A 26,535-nucleotide genomic window follows, 5' to 3' on the forward strand; every position below is an offset into this window, starting at 1 on the left:
AAGTCTTTCTTTTGCACCTCTGACTACCCTTGTTGAGCTTCTGTGCACCCGTTCCAACAGACTTACATCCTTCCTAAAATGAGGATTCTGGATACTCAAGATGCATTCTGACCATTGGCTTGTACAAAAGCATAATCGCCTCCTTATTCTTTCTGGCAAAATTTCTTTATATCCTTGGTAACCCGACGAGCTGTCATAGCAGCCTGTTTGCACTGCTTGGAGAAATTCATGTAGGAAATGTACAATTACCTAGGTCTTTTTCACTTTCCACTACATTGAGTTTGGTAACCTCCAAATGTATTTTATTCTGAGATTATTGCTACCCAAATGTTTCATTTATCAATTAAACCTTAATGCCACTTTATGCTGGAATAGAAAATAGTCACTCAGTGAATTTGAGACACGTTCTCTATTGAGTGAGGAATGACAGTGTCATCTGGGTGGTGGTTTATCCGATGAGAATAAGTAACAGTAGTCTTCTCTATTAGAGAAGTGTTACTTATTTGAGGTAGTGCAATATATGGCAACTTGTTGTGAAGGCAATATGAGATATACTTAAACAAGGGTAATTTTGTAACTACATACAAACATGCTGCTATAGCACAAACCTATACATTAATTAACACTTTTAGTAGTGTTAATTAACATTTTGAGCTAATTTAATTGCTTTTTGCATTTTTTTTGGCTACAAAGTACCAACATACATATTACATACAGAAAGTAGATAGCTGTTATTCATGATGTATACCATGACTGTAAAACTAATACCATTTTTTTTCTTTCAAGGTATATGCTATGTCTATGAGTAGCAGCTAGTGCACACACACACACATAGTAGTATTAACGCTAACAAAAAAGCAATTAAACTGGCTCAGAGCGCATTATAGCCTTAGTTGCTAATGCACCAATAAAACCCAAGAACCAAGAACTGGCTCAGAATGTTATTGCTTAGTTTTAATAAATGTAACGAATTTGCAAATAAAGAGCGATTTTCCTATGAGGATAGACTTTTGATATATATGTGTTCATATACTAAAAGTGATTCTTTTGGGGAATGTCCACAGAGAATAAATGAGTCTGATATTTAAACTGACTAGTGGCCACCCTAGTGTATTTTGTATGTCAAAAGTAGAAAAACTTAGAAATTTAAATAATCTACTAGAAGTCATTAATTTAGTGTAATTGCATCATATCTATACATAGTAAGTTAACCAGAGCTAATTATAATGACATTGTTGATTACATCTCATATTGTGAATGCCTTCACAACAAGTTGCCTCTCCAGGTATACTTCAAATAAGTAACACCTCTCCAAAAGAGAAGACTGCTGTTACGTATTCTTGGTGGATGCCACTTCCCAGATGGTTGTTTGGCTCGTCATTGGTGGGTAAATAGGTACCCAGTCGTATTATGGCCTGACAAACCAGTCGTTAAAATAACTACACTATATGAGAGATGCCAAATGGTGTTTAGTAATTTAAATCAATAAAAATTCAGGGCTAAAAGCCTCAGATTATGGAAAAACTTAAGACATATAAGTTGTGGAAATGCATAATTTGTAGTACGTTAACCAAAGCTAATGATAATGGCATTGTTTGATATATGTGTAATTAACTTTGGCTAACTTATTACATATAGACATGATGTATTTGCACTAACTTATGTCTGTTGTAAGTTTTTCCATAGTCCGAGGCTCTTGAATTTACTTCAGTGTGAACTTTTCACTAAAAATATTATTTGTTCATATCAAATATGGTATCACAATTAAGAATAAAATTTTAAAATGTCCCATTTTAAAGGATTTCTTGCTTAATCCCCTCCTCCAGAAAACTGATTGGTAAAGAAAATACAAGATAACACCTGCTCTTGGATTTGAATTTGGCACATCTGCTAGCAGGTTAAATCGGTATGTATTCATCGTGAATTCATGATTGAACATTAAATCATCATCAAGCGCTAATTTTTACTGTAGTTGCATAACTAAAGTAAAAAAAAAAATTGTGTTTATATTCTGAAGAGTAAGAATCAGTTGCAAATACTGTAAATCTTTCTACTCATTTCACTTTTGCGGTTTGAGTGTCAGATGCTGATATGCATCAGTCAGTCAATCATGGGCATGCAGCAGACAGACCTTGTGAACGTTGCTAAATATGCAGTGACTAAGACATCTTATGCATATTGCTAAATAGCAATGTGCATAAGATGTCTCAGTCACTGTGTACAAACTCTCTCACATTTCTTAGTGTAGTCTCCCTCCCCCATGTTGACTACATGCAGGGAAGGAGACTCTGTGCTGCAGTGAAACAAAGTATTTATTTTTTGATTTAATCTCCAAAAAGATCATTCCTTCCAAAGGAATGTTATTAATTATCAATCAACTTATGAATTTTTATTTCCACGTTTCTTGGAATGTTCTTTACGTCTAATCAAGAGTGTATAAAATATATGAATTTCCTTTTGTCATTATAACTATTTATAGCTTGCATTTGGATAATGTATACATTTTAAATTTTATAAGTTTCAAATTTTTGATAAATTTATAAAATAAAATTGGTATCTATTTGTTTATTAGATCAAAAGTCAGGATCTGGTAAAGATTTTCATTACCAGAATTAGAGATGTACAGCCATATTTAAATGCCGTTGTAGATGAAAGGTTTCAGCAAGCCTTAGAAGATGCTAAAAAAGTAGATGAGTTGATTGCAAGTAAAACAAAAACTGAGGAGGAGCTGGCTAGGGATACTCCATTCTTAGGAGTGCCTATTAGTGTAAAGGAAGCAATTGCTGTACAAGGTATACATTTTGTAGCTAATGTCACTGTTTAATATGTTAATAGTTCAGTAGTACTAGATAGATTATTTGTATTAATGTAATTAATATGTAGATGCTGTCATGCAGCTCTATAACCTGAAGCTGAGGAAAGATATTTGCACAGGTGCCTAGGTTGTTCATACCTTCATCCCAGCTGTACTACAACCTTGCTTGGTGTTTGTGTGCTGGGGAGAGAGAGCTTGTGATAAAAATGGCCCAGTTTGCATGTTGATAAGAAAGTTTGACGGAGAAAGAAATAGGGTGAACCTTGTGGCAGTAATATTAAATTTTAGAGATCAATTCTACCGTGGTAAGGACTTTAAGTCGTTCCTGCAGATCCTGCTATTGACATAATTTCTTCTTAGATTTAGTAATATAATTGATACTTCTTAAATGCCCTTTGCTTTTGTTCAGTGGTTTTCATTATCAAGTGGTATCTCTCATCTTGTGATTGATATCAATATAATTTTATCAGATTAGTACTCATGGTTGCCTGACCACCCTCTGATAAGATGGAAGAATCAGCAAAACAACTGTCAGTATAATTAAAGCAACTTATTACAAATAAATGGAAACACTATTTCTTGAGAGAGAAAATTTATTTGTAACACAATATCAATGCAAATATGCTGCTATGATTTGTTTTGATATTACAATTTGGAGAGATAAGTACCGTAAATAAAACTTCCTGTTGTTTACAGAATATTATAGTATAGAAGGAAATAGTGAATGGAAGACTGATAGTTAAGGTCTGATTTGAATTATCATAGTGACCTTTTACACCCTGTGAGTATAACAGATGTGGATGATTATGATGATTGTTTATCAAATGAATGCAAGTTCTCCACATCTATTGATAGAGAGGTTTCACAACTCCACAGGTTACATGTTTAGGTGTAGTTTGCTGTAACTACTAACCCAGTTAGTAGTTACAGCAAACTCAAGAAAAAATTAGTTCTTTTTGAAAAAAATACATCTCGGTGTCTATCTTGTGATAATCGATTTTTACCTTTGAACTGTTAATAAAGGTACATATCTCATCCTCTCCTATTATTTACCTCACAAGAAAATTGATAATTTTTTTTATGAATAAACAGAAGTTTAACAAACTCATTAGATTGCATTTTTTTTCCTTTTGTAGAGACAGTGACCTGATTGTTCTTGCAATGTTCAAAGAGGCTCTAGAGTTGTTTACCCCACCTGGATGAGCATAATTTTTTTTTTTTCTGCTCTTTATCTGAAGTTTATTGTTGCTGCTGCAATACTCCCAGAATTATGATTATGGAGGATATTCATTGTTCACATTTTATAGTCATCAATTTTAAGTTATAAAAGCTTTTAAAGAACAAAGGATAATTGTTAGAATAGATAATATTGGAATAAACTTCCAGAAAGATCGACCTTTTGTTGGCATAATTTAATGATATTTATCATGAGAGGATAAGTCCACCAGTACTAATCATAGTTGTGTTAAACAGTTTCTTTAATAACCTCCTCCAGTTTCTTTAATGATACTTGTAAGGATCATAATAACCATTCAGTAATTTCATCGCTAGTCATTAATTTGAAGAAGTCTGGGCTCAAATCCCATTGAAGGCTGGACAAATTATGTCTCTTCAGTCATGGGCTGTAATTAGCCAACCTGAAGTGGGGGGAGTTTTCTTCATGAATTATTTCAAGTTTTTCAGTGCAAATCAACCTGTAAATACATTTGTACGTCTTAAGAGGCTGATGTTCTATGAAACCAGCAACAACCCATTCACAAAGGGGGGGTTCAGTAAATTAAATCCCCCCTGAACTTAATGACTGTTTTGATCCTTCTGAGAATACTTTTTTCATTATTTAATCACCCCTTCAAAGCAGTTGTCAGTGATATAATGTAAAATTTAAGCTGAGATTCTGTGTTGGTTAGTGTGAAGAGTTCTAAACACAGCACTCATTTGCTCTCCAAACTGTGAAAAATAGCCATATACCAGTAATTTGACATCTCCTTCTCCTCAATACTTTACTGTTGGGAAAGGTAGCCAATAAGTAGAATATGATATAAATTTTTCCCTAACTGAATAATCCAAAGAGTGTGTAGCAGGATTTATCATTCCATAAGATCTGTCCATCATTCCAAAGTCCAAGAGCAGTGGGAAGTGCATCACCTGTAGCAAGTGATGCATTTCCCATTGCAGTGTTGCAGGTGTTCTTGGCTATAAAGGAAATTTGAAAATCAACAAGATATATATTTTAATAACTTGGTAATTTGGTTAGTTTTATTTTCAATGTAAATTAAGGCAGAGCTATAGGCAAGTAGTTAATTAAAAGTACAGAGTTATACATGTTTGTTCAATTCCATGTGATACCACAAAAAAAAAAAAAAAGGTAATATTCTTATAGTCTTAATTATATATGCTCCTCTGATTCTCTGTGGCCAGCCCAGAGTAAATAAAATAAATTTTGTTTATACTCTGGTACAACCATATAAGGTAAGAGAAGTTCACAAGAAAGAGAAACATTACTGTATTTAGTTGTCACATAGGCTTGAACCACAGTCACTCAAAGTGCATGCATTTTTTGTACTCTTGTGCTTGACCACTTGGCTCTGGAGGCCTTTGTAGATATAGATAATTTTATTTACTTGAATTCACTTTGCCATTTGGATTTAGTTATCTTTTTTTTTTTTTTTTTTTCACTTCTATAGGAATGTTATTTACAACAGGACTGGTATGCAGGAAAGGTGTAAGAGCCACAGAAGATTCTGATAATGTAAAACTAATGAAACAAGCAGGAGCTATTCCTCTTGTAATGACTAACACCAGTGAGTTGTGTCTGTGGTGGGAATCTTACAACAACATTTATGGACGCACCAGCAACCCTTATGATACAACAAGGATTGTAGGTGGCAGTAGTGGTAGGTATCGCAACCTAGTTTACACATTTGAATTATCCTTCCCCCTTTTCCTAGCTAAACTAATTTTCTTTCATGGCATATCCTGTTTATCCAACAAATTGTAGTTCTTGCTTAGTGGATAATTGAAAAAAAATGCCCATTAACTTGTCACTAATTGCAGAAAAGTTATTAAGCATGGGTAATTTTGACTCTTAACTGGAAGTTCTTAATATAGTGTAACTTTAATATACTGCACCTGGTTATTAGTGTTAGCAGTGGCAAATGATGAATGGAAGCAAGCTTATATAGCATCGGCCAAAACAAAAAAGAAAAAAAAAAAAAAAAAATAGTGTGGTTTTGAATACAGCAGGCCCTCGTTATAATGTGGTTTGCTCTATGCTGATTCACTATAACGCTGTTCTTATTTTATGACTTATATCTTACTATAATGCTCTTTTTCCAGTGTACAGATTAAATTTTTGGCATGTTTAACGAAAACATTTCATCTGATGTAGTCGATAGCTTAAAAAAGAATAGTAAAACAGCATTAAAAAGTTTCCCACGCCGACTTGCGAAATTTTCACACATTCAGTGAAATTTTCTTCCATGCTAATTTAATTGCAATACGGTGGCTTGTTACATAGTTCCAAGATCACCATTTTAAAAAATGATCAAGTATATTGCCCGTAATATTTGCGTTATATGCATTTATCCAAAGTCTAGTCATCACTCAGTACAGCGATAGGTAACGGACAGTTCACTTGGACACTGTATAATAATTAATGCAATGCAGTTACATATTCAAAGATGAATAATGGCGGATAAGAATTAAAAAGCAACGTCTGCACGCGGTATGAAGCCTACTAAGGTAAGAAAAAGACTGAATTTGAAAATTAAATTACACGTTTTGAAACGAATCGATTCTGTTCAATGACAAGTGGATCATTTATGACTGGCAGATTCAACTGTAAGAACAATTATAAAAAATAAAGAATTAATTTTAGCAGCAGGAAAGACCACCGTTCCACTGCAAGCAACTAAATTGGTTATGGCGAGGCTGGCTATTATAATTGAAATGGAGAGACTTCTAAATAATTTTATTGAAGATAATATCCAGCACACAATTCCGTTAAGTTAAATATTATTAAATAAAAAGCGGTTAGCCTATATGAGGATCTGAAGAAAACTCACCTTAAAAAAAAAAAAAAGTGGAACCATTTAAAGCTAGTAAGGACTGGTTCGATAGATTTAAAATTCAGGGAGAAGCCGTAAATGCAGATCAAGAAGGAGCCAAAACTTTCAAAAAAGAATTTCTTAAAATTATTAAAGAGAGGTGATATACTTCTCAAGTTTTTAACATAGATGAAACAGGACTTTTTTTTGAAACGAATGCCTAAAAAGAAGTTTCATATGGAAAGAAGAAGAAAAAACACGCCAGGCTTCAAAGCAGCGAAGGATCGGTTGACTTTATTGTCGAGTGGTAACTCTGCAGAGTATTTTAAAGTAAAACCCCTTTTTGTTTATTAAGAAGAGGGCCAAAGTATAACCCAAAATCGACCAAAGATACGAAAACTCGACATCCCAGGGCCATCGGATTAATAGATTCTTGATTTTAATTGGCATTTTAAGTATAATTTTGATATATAATGTAGTTACTTACCACATATATATATATATATATATATATATATAATTATGTAACAGAGAATAATTTATATATACAGATTTTTAATATTAAATATTTTTACCAACATTTGGCATCTTTTCACTACTTTTTTATTATTTGTGAGTCGCGGTGTATACCACTGCGACTCGCAAATACATATGTTACATTACGGGAGTATGCCGCTCACTTAGCGCTCGCTCTGTTTTCCCAGAACAAATTATCAGCATTAAGCGGGGGTCACCTGTATAACACAAGTGCAATTATGTTCCCTAAGAGGAACATAAACAAAAAAAAAAAAAAAACCTACCAACTTTGTGGGACATTAATCTACCCACTTCTGCAACACTAAAGTGAAAATATTTTGCTTTAACTGAAGATTTAACTGTTGCTTCTTGCAACACAACTACCATGGTAATGTTTACAAAGTTCTTTATTGCTATATCATCTCCATTCTAGATTTCAGCTCTACTATTTAGCCTTTCACAGCAGGAAAACTTATCTACACTTACTATTAAAAACAAATAATGATGGCTTTAATTCTGTTAAATTATATTTGGAGTTCCAACCAAGATGCAGAATTTTAGAAACAAATGATAACAATGCTGAAAGATTGCTATACAACTTTAATATTAGAGATATAGAAAATAAACATAAATTTCTGTTATTACTACTCTCTTTAATCATTAGGCCATGAACTTATCAATCACTTCTCATTATTTAGAAAATAAGAAGAGCATATAATATTCTATACATGTAACCGTTCTGGTATTATGAGTAGTGTTACTTCCTGAAAGAATTTCCATTTAAGATGATTATGTAGCAAATTATTTTTTCCTTAATTATCTTCTTAAAAGTAAAGAAAGGAAAATATGAGGATAAATGCAAATACCTTATTTTAGTATTAACACCAGGTAGTTTTCTGTAGAGGATTTTCAGAAAAGGAAATACCTGTTTTTGTTGCTTTAGGAAGTATCAGGTAATGTATAATTTGTTGAAGTCAAGTCTTCTTGTACAAAAAAAAAAAAAAATAAGAATATACACATATATATTGAAGATTAGGAGAAAAGAGAAAACTTTTAATATTGGACTTTAGTCATGTCATGTGTATCTATTTTCGTACACACACATATGAAGAAAGGTATTACAAAGAATAAAGGGGAAGTGGATGGAGACAGGTAAATAAAAAGGAAAGAAAATTTCAGTTTAGAGCAGAGGTACTCCTCCCCCCCCCATTGCCCACGAGCTGGACTGGGCATACAGCAAGGTTTTCCCTGACCTCCCCCAAAAGAACCCTACTCTAAAAATTATCATTAGTCATATTAGGCATCCTAGAAGCAAAATATGGAACTGTAGCTTCAAGGCTCTTCAGATATAAGCGTGCACCCTTTTCATATACACACAGCACAACCGAAAGCACTTGCAGATAATTTCTAGAAGTTTCAATAGTAAAAGTTCTTTTTTTTTTGTATTGATGTACATAATTAATATAAATTTAATAAATATTTTCTTACTGCACTTAAATGCTGCCATTTAGTTAGTTTTTTATCATGGTTATTTCATTCTGTGGCTCATCTTAAAATCTTTTGATTGAGCTGCAGAATTAACGTGTGTCTGCAAAAAAAAAAAGTTTACTTCAAATATCATGTATTTAATGAACAGCAGGAGAATAAATATCTTCCCACAGTTTCTCATATGTTATAGCAGGGGTCGGCAACCTGCGGTTCTTTATCTTTTAGCCCACATGAAGCTCAATTTGAATGGAGTTAAGAGGACATAAAAATCAAAGATGTGGAGTGCAAGACTAAAATGCCTTAAAACTAAAATTGAGGATTTGGAGAGGCAAAAGGCTGCCCTTGCAATTCTACACAAATGGACGGCAATAGACGAGTTGAAAATGCAAGACAAAATTGTGTTCGATGTGTGGAGTAGCTTACCGGATACGTATATAAATTTGAAAATATTTGCATTTGGACTTCTCTCAGTTTTTGGTTCAACGTATTTCTGCTGGCAAATATTTTCGAACATGAACTATATTAAAAATAAATCAAGAAACTGTCTGAAAAATGAGAGTTTCTCAGCATGTTTAAAGATGAAAATTACGGCATACTTGCCTGATGTTGAGAGACTAGCTCAAGAAGTTCAGCAGCAAAATTCACATTAATTTGTCTCTAATTGGATGTTTATTACATTTTTTTTCAGTAATAAAAAATATTTCAAAAAATATATATTTTTTAATAAAACACCTTCCCACTGTATTCCATTTCTTTAAAAAAAAAACCCAGCTTGAGCTGAGGTGTAGCTCTTGGGATTCTTTTCTTTTCTTTTTTTTTTTTTTTAAATTAGATCAAAAATTGCTCTTCACTCATAAAAGGTTGCCAACCCCTGTGTTATAGTATTTTCTGATGGATGCTTAACATTTATGAACATGTATATTTCTTATATTTCTTTTTAGGTGGCGAGGGTGCTTTGATAGCATCAGCAGGATCCATTCTGGGTTTAGGAAATGACATAGGGGGTAGCATTCGTATTCCAGCTTTCTTTAATGGCATATTTGGACACAAACCATCAAGAGGTAAGTCTTGTTTACAGCAACTTAGTCACAAAGGTGAAAGCAGTTATTCAAGAGGAGCAGTAGCCAACGATGTTAGTCACAATTGCAACCAATATCTTTTGCACATAACCCCATTATGTGGATTTTTTTTTATCTTCTCTTATATGCATATTATTTCACTTGCTTTTGATAAATTAACCAAATATGAGTACAGTAATACCCCGACTTACACGAACTCGGAGTTACGCGGTTCTTGATTTTTTCGTTTGGCAACGCTGCCGCCCACTATCTTCAAGGTCGTTTTTCATATGTTATCGATATACGGTGCGACGGCGGAGAATGAGAGCGAAAGATGAACAAAATTCAACTTTGCTGCTTTTATGTTTTTTATATCAGTGAAGGGGAAACACATTTCACCATAATAACGTAAAAACCAACACAATTCCAGCAATCGGTATAATCGCAAATGCAATTAGATCGAGTTTACTACCAGTTTATAACAGATTTCACTAGCAGAAACGCAACTGGATTTTTCTTGTTTTATGGTAGTAACCCCTAGAAATGCGAGGTGTTAATAGCGTATCTCTGCCTTTATGGTGTTGTTTATTCAGTTGCTACATGCGCGCAGCTTTGTTAAGCGTATCAAGCGTGCCTCCTCGTTTTGTAATTGTGCTTTATTCCCTAAAAATGAGTAAAATACTTAATTAAAAGGTGTGAAAAGGAAGCGTCCTGATGAAGACACTGCAGATTCAGAGAGAAAAAGAAAAGCAATTATCGATAAACAGAGGCGGACTGGGTCAAAAATTCTTACCCGGGAAAATTTATAGTGGCCTCATACTATGGTTTATGGCCAAAATCACACTGGCCCACCGGGGTTTCCCTGGTAAGGCTTATGGCCAGTCCGCCTCTGTCGATAGAGAAAAAATATGAAATTGTGAAACGCTTTGAGCGAAATGAAAGACCATGTGATATTGCACGTGCTACAGGCCTAAATGAAGCAACGGCGAAAAGCACATGACAATTGCAAACTTGACAGGTTGAAAATGGAAAAGATCTCAATTGTAAAGGGCTTAAAAATTTTAGAAAACATAGACTCCAACGAAGAACGCGTTATAGCTACAAAGCAAGGAATAAAAAAATTATTAGCTTGCTACGAAGAAATTCTGCGTGAAAAAAAAGAACGCGCTGTGTCGTCAGACGAATTTGTTAGATTTTATGAAGCCATCAACATCGAAATAACTTTTTAACGTAAGTCATTTGTTTTTTTAATACACATTTTTTATTAATATGTATAAAGAACTGCAATTTTATTAATATTTTTCTTCTAAACTAGTGTTTTTGTTAGTTCTTGGTCCCAATTAAGCAAAATTTATATGTATTTATATGCAAAATTGTACCCCGACTTACGCGAATTCGACTTACACGATTTTCGTTGGACCCACCTATCGCGTAACTTCGGGGTATTACTGTAATTATAATTCATGTAGATTGCATTTTTATCGCTCTAAACAGAAGATAATTCAGCAATGAAGATGTTTTCTTCTTCAGACTTATTTTCTCCTCTATTCCATATAATTAGCTATCTGAAAAGGTGGACTTTACTTAGTTTGGAATGACTTCAGCTATTCTAGATTTCTTCGGGAGCTTTTCAACAGATCTGCAGTATGATAAACCAGTTAAAGTTATGTAAAAGTGCCAAATACTGTAACTATAAGTTAAAACACATTATACAAATCATGCAGTAATAAGTTTCCAGATTACTTGATTCTATGGTGACTATCAAACAGACTATGCCTCTGCTTAATTTGACTGAATCTGATTCTGAACCTAATTTGATCAGAATGAGAGACTTAGACTCATTCTGATCTTGATTGGTTTTTTGAGGGGGGGGGGCAGCCTTATTACTTATCCAAGGTTATTTGTATTCCTTATCAAAGCATTCAATTTTAACATTATCAAAGTTACATATAAACATAAATACCTATGGTCAGCATTTTACTTTTAACACACTGAAATAAATTTTATATATAAGCTTAGACTAATCAAGCAGTGCATGACTTGCTTGGTCTGTTTGCATATTATTGTTTGTTTATGAAAATTACACTGCTCTGTGTGCTAGGAAAATAATTTAATTAGTAAATTATTTACAAAATTAACAATTGCCATTCATTCAAATGCTGTTTTTTCCATTTCATTGGCAACTTTTTTAAAATTAATTTTAAATGATTTAACATAACACAGTATAAGTCAAACATTACAAATCTGACAATCTTGGGACCAGATCCTTGCCAGATCTTGGAATTTTCTAGATTTCATGTGGTTGCATTATGGTATAAAAAGCTGAATGAAATATTGCTTCTCTTCCACAACTTATTTTTGTACATGATACAGTTCATTACCTTGTACAGTACATGTTATTGTACAAGGTAATGAACAGTACGTGTAAAAGGATAGTAAATATACATTTACTGTGCATTTCACATTGTAAAGTGGAGTAAAATTTATTATCCTTGCAAAATATATATGCATTGTGATATAGTCAGTTCTCGCTTTACAAATTCCCAGGTTTACGAGTTTTTTTTTTTTTTTTCAAAAAATCAAGTATCAACAAAATCGAAAATATGAACATTAATTGCAAAAAATGAATGGTAAATATTCATAAACACCTCATTTCAAACCATGCGTGTAGCTATACAATACAGTGTATCCAGCTTTACGATATTAATCCATTCCAGAGACACCATCCTATCGTGAAAATATCGTAATGTGAATCCATAACACATGGCAATTTGTTCCACGACCTCGAAGTTGAAATTTTCGCTATATAACTCTCTAAAAGGTCGTTTTTATAGTGCAAATTGTATTAGTTACCAATTCAAATCAGTAAAATGCACTACACGTTCATCGTTATTATATGTTATAAGAACCAATTTTGAATGCCTTTGTGACATTTTTTTAAAGCACATTTCTGGAGGTTATGACCATAAAACAATTTGCACTTTCTGGTTTATTGGCCTTTTCTTCTACTGCAAGCAATTCATAAAAAAGCATATTCCGCTGTATTGTAACTACAGACAAACAGCTAGCCCCTTGTAATAATAGTAAATCAAAATGAAAACAGAAAATATTGTTTTATATACCCACCATTTAGAGGAAAGGTATATTGAAGGATATGATTTTATCCCAAAATTTAAAAAAAAAAACTTAAAAGTGACATCTATGAGATGTCAAACAGTGGTTGAATGGTTAAATGCACTCAAGTTCACAACTGCATAGTAACAAGCATTTTAGACAACACATTTAATTTCAGCCAGAGGTGGATTTATAACTAGCTATAAAATGCACTTTCCAATTGCAATCGTGCTTTTAACCATGATGATCTGGATAGATAAAGAATAAATTGGATTGTAGCAGCAATGTCTGATTATGTTTTTCTAATTTCAAAATTGTTTTAAATTTTATATCTGTTGGTAATCAGTACTTTATTTTAATATTGTTGTCAAATAATGAGTTTTTTTTTTTTTGTAAAGTAAAATTAAGTCATCTAACAATAGTATAAAGATAACAAATATAAATAATAATGAAGACTTCTTGATTTTCAGGAATTGTTCCAAACAGAGGTCAGCATCCATTAGTGGAAGGAGATCTTCAAACTTACTTGAGCACTGGACCAATGTGCCGTTATGCTTCTGATCTGAGACCAGCAATGAAGGTTTTAGCTGGAAGTGGGCTGTCAAAATTAAAGCTAGATGTACCAGTAAGTATGTGCTTAAAATACTTTTTTTTTTTTTTTTTTTTGACAAAAGTGGAAATTTTTGAATGATGAGTGCATAGAATTAGCATTAGTAGAGGCACACGATGCAAGAAAGCAAGCTTATAGAGCATCAGCCAAAAAAAAAAAAAAAAAAAGTTCCCATTTCACTGATCCAATCAATCCAAATGTTTGTCTAGTTCTACCTTGAATTTATTTAAGCTATCGCTTCCACAGCAACAGATGGAAGTTTGTTCCAACAATCGACTACCCACTGGCTAAAGGCAAACTTCCACACATTTATTCTACAACTGTCTTTCTTCAGTTTGAATCTATGCCCCCTCAGGTTTGTAATATGAGCAAGAGGAAGAATCCCCTCAGCATTAAGCCTGCTCAATCCATTCAAAGCCTTATATACCTCAATCAATCAGATTGCTTTGTAGGTGCCTGGTCTCCAGAAGCTGCAATTTGCAGATAAGCCTTTCTTCATAAGTGCACTCCCTTTGTTCCTCTCAGCAGTCTTGTTGCCATTCTCTGTACTTGTTCAAGCAACTCTACATCCTTCCTAAAATGAGGCTTCCAGACCTGTATGCAGTATTCAAGGTGTGGCCTGACCATTGCCTTATACAAGGGGATTATTACCTCCTTATCCCTGCTTGCAAAATTCCTGTATATCATTGACAAAACCCCATGAGCTGCTCTGTCTGCTCTGCTCAGAAAACTTCATATCTGACTGCACAATTACCCTAAGTTCTCTTTCATTCTTCACTACCCTGAGTGTAACACCACCCCGTTAGTACATTTCTCTGGGGTTACTGCTACCCATATGCAGTACTTTGCATTTGTCAGTGTTAAACTTCAGTTGCCACTTCTCAGCCCATCTCCCCATGTTTTCCAGATCCTATTGCAGCAGCATACTGTCTTTACTGTTATTAACAACCCTGCTAACCTTTGTATTATTTGCAAACTTTGACATCAAGTTTGATATACCTTCATCAATATCCTTGATAAATATAATAAACAACAATGGGCCCAACACCGAACCCTGAGGGACACCGCTAATAACATTAGTCCACGTAGAACAGTTATTAGTGGTGTCCCTTATATAGGCTATCTGTAGCTAGTTCCAAGCACTCGTGGTGAGTTTAATTGGCTCACCTAGCACTATGCAATTTAAATATGTCCATATCATATTTTCTGTCCAAAGATTGACTGATACAGATAAGAAGAAAAAAAAAAGAAAACTTCAAATAGAAAAATTTATTTCTTTATAGATCAGAGTTTATTTAATTATTAAAATCATCCTTAATTGTAGATTAGTAGAACTTGTAATTTGATTAATTTTTAGCAATATTTTGATAATATCTTATCACCGATTTTTATTGCTGTTTTCTGTCATTTAAGCCCTACTAATGTCATAAAGGCCTCGGGGTGATTGTGCAGTCAGATATGTTCTCTGAGCAATGCAGACAGGAGCTGCCAGGATAGCTCAAAGGGTTTTGTCAGTGATATACAGGAATTTTGCTAGTTGGAATAAGGAGGTGATTGTTCCATTGTATAAGGCAATAGTCAGGCCACATATTGAGTACTGCGTACAGGTCTGGAGGACTCATTTTAGGAAGGATTTAGAGCTGCTGGAATGAGTACAGAGAAGGGCAATGAGATTGGTGAGGCAAACAAAGGGATGCTCTTACCAAGAAAGGGGCGCCTCTGTAGCCAGGTGGGCAGGAGCAGCAGTGTGTAGCACACGCTCCTTGATTAGACCGGGGTTTGAGCCTGTCACCACCAAATACAGAGGATGCGGAAAGGTCAGGGAATGACTACCGCATATCCCCGGAGCAATATGGCCTTAGTTGCTAATGTTCCTAAAAACCAAATAACAAACAAACAAACCAAGAAAGGATTCAGTTCTGCAGATTTAGCATCTGGAGACAAGGCACCTGCGAGGTGATCTGATTGAGTTGTTGTTGTTATTGGTTTTTAGGAGCATTAGCAACTAAGGCCATATTGCTCCGGGGATATGCGGTGGTCGTTCTCTGACCTTTCCGCATCCTCCACATTTGGTGGTCAACGGGCTCGAACCCCAGTCTAATCAAGAAGCATGTGCTACACACTACTGCTCCTGGCTACGGAGGCGCCATCTGATTGAGTAAGCTCAATTTTGATGGGATTCTTCCTCTTGCTCACACCTCACACACGAGAGGGCACAAATTCAAATTGAGAAAAGATTGTTGCAGAACAGATGTGTGGAAGTTTGCCTTTGGCCAGCAGGTAGTTGATTGCTGGAACAAACTTTTATCTGTTGTTATTATTGTATAAGTTGATAGCTTAAATAAATTCAAGGAAGAACTAGACAAATTATTGGAGGGGATGAATAGATTAAATGGCAAGTGTCTTTTTTTGCTGATGCTGTATAAGCTTGCTTTCTTGGATCATTTGCCACTACTAATGTTACGGTCTCACTTGTAGAATCCCTTGGCTAGGCAGTTCAGCACTTATGAGTTTGACACTTCTGTTTTAATTGAATTAAGACAGATTTCTGGAAAACTTGTGTTTTGAGGTTTTATTGAAAGTTTACTTTCTTTTTTTTTTCCATTCAAGTTTGTATTATTATGTTTTCTAAATATAGAATTGTTGAATTTATCAATATGTTTCAAAGCCACAGCAAGATGGTTCTGTTTCTTTATCTTTAGTACAGAATACAACTGCTATGTAATTTTGGTTTTGTTTTTGGACAGTAGTGGCATCTTTATGTTTTCTGTCATTTATGCACTTGTGTACTTGTCTATTATTTATTCCAAATTTAAGATATCATACAGAATAATAGTAATTGTTACAACATAACTGTCAGAGTTCATAATTTTATCTTACTGTCTTAGAATAGTATATTCATTATATAGTGCATGTTTTATGACTGTGTTTTCTTTAGGTAAAAAGGTAATCTTCCTTTGATTATTTATAATAAAATAAAGTTTTCAATTAACTAGAATGGTTAAAATTAAATTTAATATAATTATGAAAGGGAAGGTGCCTAGAGTGTGTATGCAGATAAAGTAGTTTTTTTTTTCTGAAATGATCGGCCCTTGCTCCAGAAAATTTTATTACACAAAATGTATTGTCAAACCATGATATTAATAAGTTTGCACTTCCAATGCAACTTACTGGGCTTGTAGTGGTGGAGAAAAACCATTTCATTATTTTTATTATAATATATGCTGGATTGCTCTGCCTTTCTCACTTTTCGTGTTTGTCTCAATGCTTTGCATTGTTATCATTTCAGAGATAGTAAAGCATTCTTCATGTGGAGGAACTAATCAAAAAAGAAGTAGTGAGACTGTCATAATCTTATGTTTTTATTAACAGTTATTTTCATAAAAAATTTTAATATATACTTAAATATTGAAATATAGATTTTTTTTTTTACTCTAGAGATAATGAATTTTCTCATAGGTAAATATGCAACGTTTGAAGATATATTACATGTTGGATGATGGCGGAAATCCTTTTCATACTCGTGTCGATCCTGAAATTAAAGAGGCTCAGAAAAAAGTTAGTAAAAAAAAAAATTTATATACATTGCATATACTCGATTTTACTAATTGCAGTTGTGTTAGCACAGTGGTTTTCAACCTTTTTTTAAAAACGGCACACCTAAGTAATTTATTTTATTTTGCAGCATCCCTACTCAATTTTTTGCCTGTTAGATCCGATTCTCTCTCTCTCTCTCTCTCTCTCTCTCTCTCTCTCTCTCTCTCTCTCTCTCTCTCTCTCTCTCTCTCTCTCTCTCTCTCATATATATTTAATATTAAAAATATATATGTTATATGATAGTTATTACTATAATATAATTATAAAAATTACATTTCATAATACAAATTATATATACAGTATATAATAATTTTATTCTTTAATAAAATAGAGGTACTAAGTAAACATCAATTATAGATCACCACAAAATTAAAAAGATACTGTACACCTTTTTATAATGAAATAAACATATAAATTTAAACAAATAATAAGTTTAAGTAACTTAAACCCAAATTACATGGCACCCCCGGAATGTTGTTGCGGCACCCCCAGATGAAAACCACTGTGTTAGCAGTTTTAAACAGAATATTAAATAAATTAATTGAATAATATATCAGGGTTAACAATTAAACATTAAATATTAATTATTTTATGTAATATTTAGTGAATCTAGTGAGTATGCTTTCATTAACAGCATCATCACAACACTGTTGTTACTGAAAGAGCATGGTACCTTTATACCGTGTGATATAAAGCAGGTGGGCAGTTATGTGTGCAGTGCAAGTATGGACAAAAAAGATGGTATGATAGTTTACATCAGATGTGCTTGTATGAGTATCTTGGAAACTGCAATCCTGCTAGGGTTTTCAACCATATCTTGGATGTGTCCAGACTGGTCTAACAACCAAATAACATCCAGCCAATTGCAATCTTGTGGCTGTAAACAGCTTGTTGAAATGAGAAGCCAATAGAAGCTAACAAGACTTGTGCAGGGTGACAGAAAAGCTAGTCAGTCAGTCAAATAACAACCCAGTACAGTACAACAGTGGTAACCAAAGAGACATTCAGAATGCAGAATTAGCAACTGAACTGGGTTCCACTCCTGTTAGCAAAAAAAAAAAAAAAACCCAAGAAGGTGCAGCACCCCCAGTGGGCTCAGGAATACCAACACACTAGGAGATTGGAAGAACATTGCTTGTTCTGACAAATCTCAGTTCCTGATTATGGTCCTCTCATCAGCTGTTTCATGCTGATGGGAGGACACAATATGGTGAAAACAGCATAAATCCATGAACATATCCTACCATGGACCCACCCATAGCAATTTCCAACAAAGTCTTCTGAAGCATTAAATATTATTTAACTGTAACTTAGGTTAATGTTATTTGGAGAATAAGTTTTTTGAACCAAATTGAAAAAAAAAAAAAAAAAAAAAAAAAGTTTCCAGCAGTAATTCTCAATATCATTGATCATAAAGAAATTGGTGTTTTGTAGTATGAGATTGACCATTTCAGGGTGAGGGCCTGAACACTATTATGAAAGAAGAAAGAACTGATGTAAATTGGTCTTTGATCAGGGAAAGGAAGCATAAAATAAATAATCTCAAGTCATCTTGGCATTTTAATAATTCCTCATTTCTACGAATATCAGAGAATGTGCATGAAAAACGGAAAAAAAAAAAAAAACTGAATTCAGATCTTCTTGTTTTGGAAATACTTTTGACAGCCAAATCTGAAAAGTAGTATCATTGTTATAAACAATACTTTGGCTTAACATTTATTTAGAAGTGAAGTGAAAAGTCTGCAACAGTATCTTTCTTGAAACAATCACGATAAGTTGATGTATGGCAGACAATCCAAAAAGAAATTCACATACAAAAAAATCCTGGGTAAGCTAATATTTGAAACCAAAATAATGGTAAACAGCTTTGTGGCTGTATTTTAATATGAAATGTATATATTGTCAGCGAAATTTAATTTCTAGTGTAGTGTTGGAGTTTAAAAAAGCCTGCTTTTTCTCAAAAAGTCATGTTTTTGGGAAGGACTCCTGCTTTTTTTGCCTATTTGACAAAAAAAAAAAAATGTTTTCCCCTTGCCTACGATTACCTGATCTTCACTTTTTTCGGAAGTCAGCAGCTGTGATCTTCCTACCATCACTTTCCAAATAATTTGCCATGCCTTTATATAGGCATTTCACAAAATATGCCAACAAAGAACTGTCGGGTTAATGAAAGAGAATTTGTTATCAGTTGTCAGCAGCAACAGGTTTAGATTGGTTTAAAAAAAAACAGTGCTTTTGGTCATGGTTTATCACCATGAGTGAAACATGGTGATAAACCAGTAACCAAATGATAGAGCATTGTTTGAAATGCAATCTCTGCAATGGCTAACTGGTTGTGGTATGATGGCCTAAACCATCCATTCCTGAAATGTGGAGGAAATCAATTAGAACCAATCATGAAAATGCTCACTGAGAATACACAGCATGGTATTTGCCATATGTGGTCAAGCCCCATTCTGTTGAAAAAATATTTGGTCAAAATTTAATTGCCTGTTTCACTCATGACAGGTTTTCTGTAGAGAGTTATTACACACATTCTGTTTTTTTAATGTGGCCATTAAGATGAAAATGAGGTTCATTTTTAAATATGTGCTTGCAATAATAGCAAAATTATTTTCCAAAAAATGCAGAAATGGACCAAAGAAGGCACTCTTTTTTTTTTTTTTAAACAAACAGCAAGAAAATGTTGCGTTTGAATCTTTCTTGAATTTCTGCCATTGAGTCTCAACCCTCTGAGCATGCAGATTTCTTTACAGATTCACCTTTGGATAACGTATGCCATTTTAAAATTGGCAAGAAATAATTTAAAATTTTTCACTTTCTGATGCTACCCATTTTCAATCTGTTATGAACAAAATTGTGAATAATTTGTTTTTATATTAAAAATGTATGTTTTTAATTATTTTTTTTAAATAAAACCCTTTTGCTATGCTTTAGACATATACTTCAGGCGTGTTTTTTTTAACTTAGTGTTGGCAAGTGAAACTTGAAAGAAACAAAATTTGAAAAAGCACGTACTTCGGCAATAAAACAACACTGAGTTTCTTAAACAAAATTTGAAGCAAGCATTGTTATTGGGAGATGCTGCGATTAAACAGAAGCTAGTGAACGTCTGTAACTGGATGCTTGGTTTTTATTTGTTTTATATCGCTTCAGATTTTAGTTACTTCAAGTGGGAATCAACCTACTTTTAGAACATTTTCCATGGAGGACAGTACAAAAACCAGGTACTTTTGTCAAGCAACTGTCACTGGAAGTTGATTAATTCAGTTATAGTGAGAAGAAAGCCCAAAAATGTTTCTGCCCTTTCCAGTCTAGACTGCCTCAATCATGTGGTTTTCAATCCCAGGTCAAAACTGTTGTCAGAAGCCAGCTGCAAAAGTGTCAACGGTTCATTTCTTTGTCAAATGGAAACACAACAACGGTTTGTCAAATGGAAACACAATAATCGAGGAATTCATAAATTGATGTCACTCTTAGATTTTGTTTAAATTAGAAAAAAAAAAAAGCCCTGGCATACTTTATCCTCAGATGCTCCAATCAGAGGGTTAACTGAAAATACCTTTCTCAGTGTCAGTCATGGACTCATTCATCTCAAATTTAACTGGTTTCTTTTATTTCAAACCTGTTCGAAGTTTTCTTGCATCCAAATTTCATTCAAAATTCATGTTCAACTTGAACAAGAGGCAGTTTAGTAAAATAACATTGCTCTGTTGTCTTTGCCATCATGCTCAGTATCACTTTCATGAAATTACAGCTGGTGCCGTATATTCATCCAAGACTACAGAGTTCAGGGATTGAAAGTGCATTAGTATCCAGAAATATGAAGTGACTTGCTGGATCATTGCACTTCAGTCGATAGTCAACCAAATATTTTCTATCAGAGTTGTCCAGTGTTTCAGCAGGCACTCACTCAACTGGTACATCATTTTATGATCTCTAAATCTTTATAACTTTTTTTTTTAATATATTTCTGTTATGATGCTGTCTCGTTGAAGCAGCCCATCTCCAGGCTTTTCTCCTTGTTTTGAGGCCATTTGCATTTAGGCAGCCTTTTCAGGACACAGTTGGACGTGGGATCCTCTGTAAATTATACTGATTTGGCCCACCCCCCCCTTGGAGACTTATTTTGAAATTGAATGAACAATTTTTCCTTGTATGGATTGAACCATATAAATGTTCTGTTTTTCTGTTGATTGTTTAAAATGCGACTCATTCACCAAATTGCTTGTGACCACTATTTGATATCCTAATCTCTATATTTAATGCACCATGCCAGGTATCATTTTATTTGTCCAAAATTTAAAAAGTTAAATTTTCTGAATATGGCCTTTCACATCTGCTGAAGGTGGTCAACAATAAACTGCTGATGGTATGACAGTTTTGCCAATTGTCTGTGACCATCCTCAAGCCAGTTTATAGCTATTGGCTGTTCATTGTTGTTTGACTAGATGCAGAAGGTGGTATTTATTAATGAGTCATGTATTATTATGCCAACCCTAGCCTGCCCAATTGCCAAAAATCATTTGTGCCTTTTTAGGCAGTAATTTGTACTAAAATAATCAATACGCTGAAATAACAAGCTGCTTCAACTTGGCCTTTACAAAATTAACAAAGTTTGACTTTATTATTATTATCATTAGCCATATAGTGCAAGAAAGCCTGAGGCTTTTGCTGCACCAGCTAAAAAAAAATTTCTGAGTTACCCTGAGAGAGAGAAGTAGAAGGGGATCACCAAGGAAGAGAAGAATAATGATCTCCAGCTCAGGACCCTGGGGTGTGCCAAGCCCATATTCACCAGATGTGAGCCCCTGGGGTTCAACATGTTTTTCATACCAAATTTATTTTCCACCCACAACTGCACTATTACTGGTCATTATAATTGAAATATAATTAATATCTAACGATAGGTCATGAAACATCATGATCGCAACCACTCTAAAGTTTGAGATGATTTCTCAGAGAACCATCTATAACCTTCACTCACAATACAGTGCTATGTTCAGAATTTATGCAAATTGTTTTCCATAACTGCATTAATGAGAACATTGATATTATATGTAATTAAACTACAAGCAGATGGGTATTTAAATGTATAGTAATCATTTTGTCAATTCCATTTTTAATGTATTTTTCTGATAGGTACTAGTGCTTTGTTGTTTGTTTGTTTGTTTGTTATTTAGGAGCATTAGCAACTAACGCCATATTGCTCCGGGAATATGCGGTGGTCATTCCCTGACCTTTCCGCATCCTCCATATTTGGTAGTCACGGCTCGAACCCCGGTCTAATCAAGAAGCGTGTGCTACGCACTGCTGCTCCTGCCCACCTGGCTACGAAGGCGCCACTAGTGCTTTGTATTTCTGCAGACTAGTGTAAAATTGGAGCCTCTTTTGGAAAGGCTCTGTAAATGACATAGATAAAAACCAAAATGTAGCTAAATCAGTGTAATCCAGAATGGATATCTGTTTTCTCTCAGGTGGTGAAAATGTAAAAATTTTGGTATTTATCCAGATCCATCTAATGCAAGCATGCAGTTGCATATTGCTAAGTTTCTTTTATGCTAACACTAACACTTATTCTAAACTTGCACACTGTGTAGTAGATGCTTGAGCAGAGGAAAGAACAAGTTAAGTAATGTATGCAGTGCATTACATTTCAGATACATTCAATTTTTTTCTTAAATTAATTGAAATTTTTCTTTTTTAGCAGTTCAGTTTAATTACAATTATATAATATTTATTACCCTTCTCCCATATATTTTTTTAAGCCCTCCCCCCCCTCTCTCTCTCTCCAAGAAATATAACATTCACAAGTCACATATAACAATACATGAGAAGCATATCAAAATGTCTAAAGCTAAGAGTACTGCACTAAAACTACATTTAATCTTTTTTTTTTTTTTTTTTTTTTTTTCAATACAAACTAGAGGGAGGCAGAAAAATAAATAATATTTCCATTTTATTGAAATTTGGGATGGTTTCAACAAATACTTCTAAAAGAACTAAATGTAAGATATCATCAAAATCTGTCCACTAGGAGTTCACTTATCACATAAAGATGGACATAGCAAAAAAATACACATGTGTATGTGTATTCATTTAAAAATGAAAAGGCCAAACATCATTAAGAGGGAAAGATCTGCTTGTTTAGTATTAGTGGTGTTAGCCATATATGCAAGGCCACGTAATTTGTGGGGGGGGTGCATTGGATGGGCTGCACCAGGGCCCCTCTGAACTAAGGAGCCCCAGTTGAGGGAGCCATCAAAGTCTCAACATAAATAAACAAGCCCCTTAACCTTTTTTTGCATCTGGGGCTAACCAAGTACATTTGTGCAGCCCTGCATATAGTGCAAGGAAGCCACAGGTGCACTGGTCAGAAAAAAAGTAAATAAGAAAAACCAAACCTCTGAATCTTGTCAAACTGTCAGTCTCAACTACCAGCAGAGGCAGCTTGTTCTAATAATCAATAATATGCTGGCCAAAAGAAAACTTCCTACAATCTAATCTAAACCTCTTCCACTGTAATTTGAATTTTCCAGAACTAGAGGCCATAACCCTTAATTTTGGAAGATTCCACTGTTAAAGAATTATTATTAGAAGCAGTACTACTACTGATTCTGGTTTACCTATCTTTATTACAAAAAATGACGATAGGCTTTCTTTGACGATACTCTCCCAAAAAACTTTAGGTTAGGTTAAGATATTTACTGTACAAAAATTTTTAATATATATCAGCATGCTGCTGAAAACATGTCCTCTTGGTTCACACAATGGTTATGATTACAGTGCTTTCACACAATATGGAACTAGCTTGGGTTCGTATCCTTCCCAATGACAGGAACTGATTATAAAATACATGAAAATTTTACAAACATAACACACTGGTGTTATGTTTGTAAAATTTGTGACGTTAAGTTGTCTTGGCACAAGTTCAAAACAAGTAATCTGAACAAACTAAAAACATCAGGTAAGTGTACTCTTTGATTAAAAAATAATAATAATAAAAAAAAAAAATTCACTTGCTTTGGATTATGCCGACATCAGCCACACTTGATTTCTTTAAGTACAATGAATGCACACATCTGTTTAAAAAACATTTCTTTATAAATTTCTATATGTAAAACTTTTTTTTATCATGTACAGTATATATTCTGATGATATTAAAGATTTTCTCATTTTTATCAGAAGTTTTTATTTTTATTTTTTTAACTTTTTATTTATTTCACTTATGGGTTTTAACTAAAATATGAATACCATATTTCAGGTGCTCTTTTATTTTCAAAACATTTATGGAATTAAAGCAAAGAAAGTTTACCTCAAGCGGCTTCGTCACTCTTTCCAGGTGTGGTGTTTTGCAATGGCATCGGCAGATGTGACTCCACTTACTGTTGAGCTGGCAGGCCGAAAAGGAGAGATTGAGCCAGTTGCAGAGCTTATAAAATGGTTTCTTGGCTTGTCCACTCATATATTACCTGTAATAATCCTTTCGATATTAAACAAAATTGCAGGGACAAAAGACATGAAGCAAGTGGCTCCATATTTCAGGGTAATAGCAGATTTACATCAAGAATTCCAAGAGATGCTTGGAGATGACGGCATATTTTTATATCCTTCCCATCCGGAGCCAGCACCTTACCACAATCAACCAGTTTTAAAGCCATTTAACGTTGCCTATACAACAATGTTTAACCTTTTAGGCCTTCCTGTTACTCAGTGTCCTCTCGGACTTAGCAAAAAGGGATTGCCCATTGGTTTGCAAATAGTTGGCGGTCTTCATAATGATCATCTTACCCTGAGTGTAGCTGAAGAGTTAGAGAAAGCATTTGGAGGTTGGGTTGATCCTAGTTCAGTTAAGACAAAATAAAAGTAGAATAGTTGTTTAGAAGCGGTATACATTTTGAGAGAAATCTACTTTTGGTTCAACTTGTGATTTCTATTTGAGCATTCAGCTTGAGTAATGTTGAACTTGATCTCTATTGTTTTTAACTGCGATTTTGCTGTTGATACTTGTGAAAGTTTTCTTGGATGCCATATATAAACATTTGATGTCTCTGTAATGCAATTCAAACAAATGGCAATCATGACTGTATATATATAAATGCCTCTAATGCAAAGTTTGAAATATTTGTTATTGTTATTGTTAATATATTTTGCTGTTATCTGTTATAAGGCAGTATTTTTATATCTTTGTATACAAATGTATGTAACTTTTAATTTAACCTTTGTTCGATTTTAACATTTGTCCTGATGACATTGCATTCAATTTTGATTGTTAGTAATCGAAATAAGGACAGTACAGTTAAGTATAATTTAAAAAAAAAAAAATCATAGCTGGCATTGTGGACCATATTAATTAGTTTTTAAATATTAATGAAATATTTAAAAACTTTCTATTCACTATCATTATTTTGTCCCAGATTGTCATGATCAATGCAAACATTTTATTTTTTTTATTTTTAAAATTCAGAGTATCAAACCTTTTTGTTGATCATTGAAAACATATTTTCTGCCTACTGTTTTCCTTAACAAGGCATTTGGAAACAGGTTGGCCAATCACGCATTGTGCTGCCATCTACCAGAGGTTCTTAAACATTATAAACATTCAGGCAGTTTAGATTCATGCAAAATATTTTATATTTTGCATCATTATTTTGTAAAAATCAATTAAATTCTTCTAGGAAAAAAAAAAAAATTTTCCAGTGAAAGAGTTAATTCACTATTAATTTCTAAAAGGTTAATTTGGTATTCATAATTTTAATGTATAATAGGATGTAATGTAAATTTATGTTTCATTATTTTATTCTTTTACCCTTGAAAGAAGGAAGTGATGTGATTGTTAAATAATGATGGATATTTAAGCATATGTTTTGTAATTAAAGAAAATAAAATTAAAAATTTCTAATTAGAAATAAAATTCTTATGTCCATTTTATTACGATATATAAATCATTAAAATTTATTTTCAATATAATTTTTTTTTAAGCAAAGAGGGATAATTTTACTGAAAAATTCTATATACATAACATTTTTACTATATTAACACGATAGCATTAATCCTCAATTTTAAAATTTGTTAATTTTACATTTTCTATCTGTGTATAGATGCTTATTTCAGATGTGATGTATACAATGAGTGTTCTGTAAATTTAATGTACATTAATTCAATATATTGTCCTACTGCTGTCTGTATTTATTCAATTAGCCTGTACATTTTGAAATAAAATACTTTTTTTTTCTAGTAATGATTGATAAGCTGAATATCATTATTTTTTTTTTCATAAAATAACAATTT

General features: G+C 33.5%; 1 protein-coding gene across 2 annotated transcripts in view; it reads left to right on the forward strand.

Annotated features, from left to right (window-relative positions):
* LOC150081286 (fatty-acid amide hydrolase 2-like) overlaps positions 1-25,502 on the forward strand; it is a 29,306-nt gene extending 3,804 nt beyond the window's left edge. Inside the window, exons 2-7 of one of the 2 annotated variants that reach the window (XM_090379070.1) lie at positions 2,573-2,792; positions 5,500-5,709; positions 9,807-9,926; positions 13,508-13,662; positions 17,107-17,205; positions 24,509-25,502. In XM_090379070.1, coding sequence (XP_090235196.1) covers positions 2,573-2,792; positions 5,500-5,709; positions 9,807-9,926; positions 13,508-13,662; positions 17,107-17,205; positions 24,509-25,108 — 1,404 coding nt within the window. In that variant the 3' untranslated portion in view covers positions 25,109-25,502. The remainder of the gene's footprint in view (positions 1-2,572; positions 2,793-5,499; positions 5,710-9,806; positions 9,927-13,507; positions 13,663-17,106; positions 17,206-24,508) is intronic. The other variant, XM_090379071.1, reaches the window with a different exon arrangement.
* The last annotated feature ends 1,033 nt before the right edge of the window (positions 25,503-26,535 follow it).

This window comes from Mastigoproctus giganteus, chromosome 8 (assembly GCF_048544385.1).
Source record: "Mastigoproctus giganteus isolate SK-2022 chromosome 8, ASM4854438v1, whole genome shotgun sequence".
Classification (NCBI taxonomy): Eukaryota; Metazoa; Arthropoda; class Arachnida; order Uropygi; family Thelyphonidae; genus Mastigoproctus; species Mastigoproctus giganteus.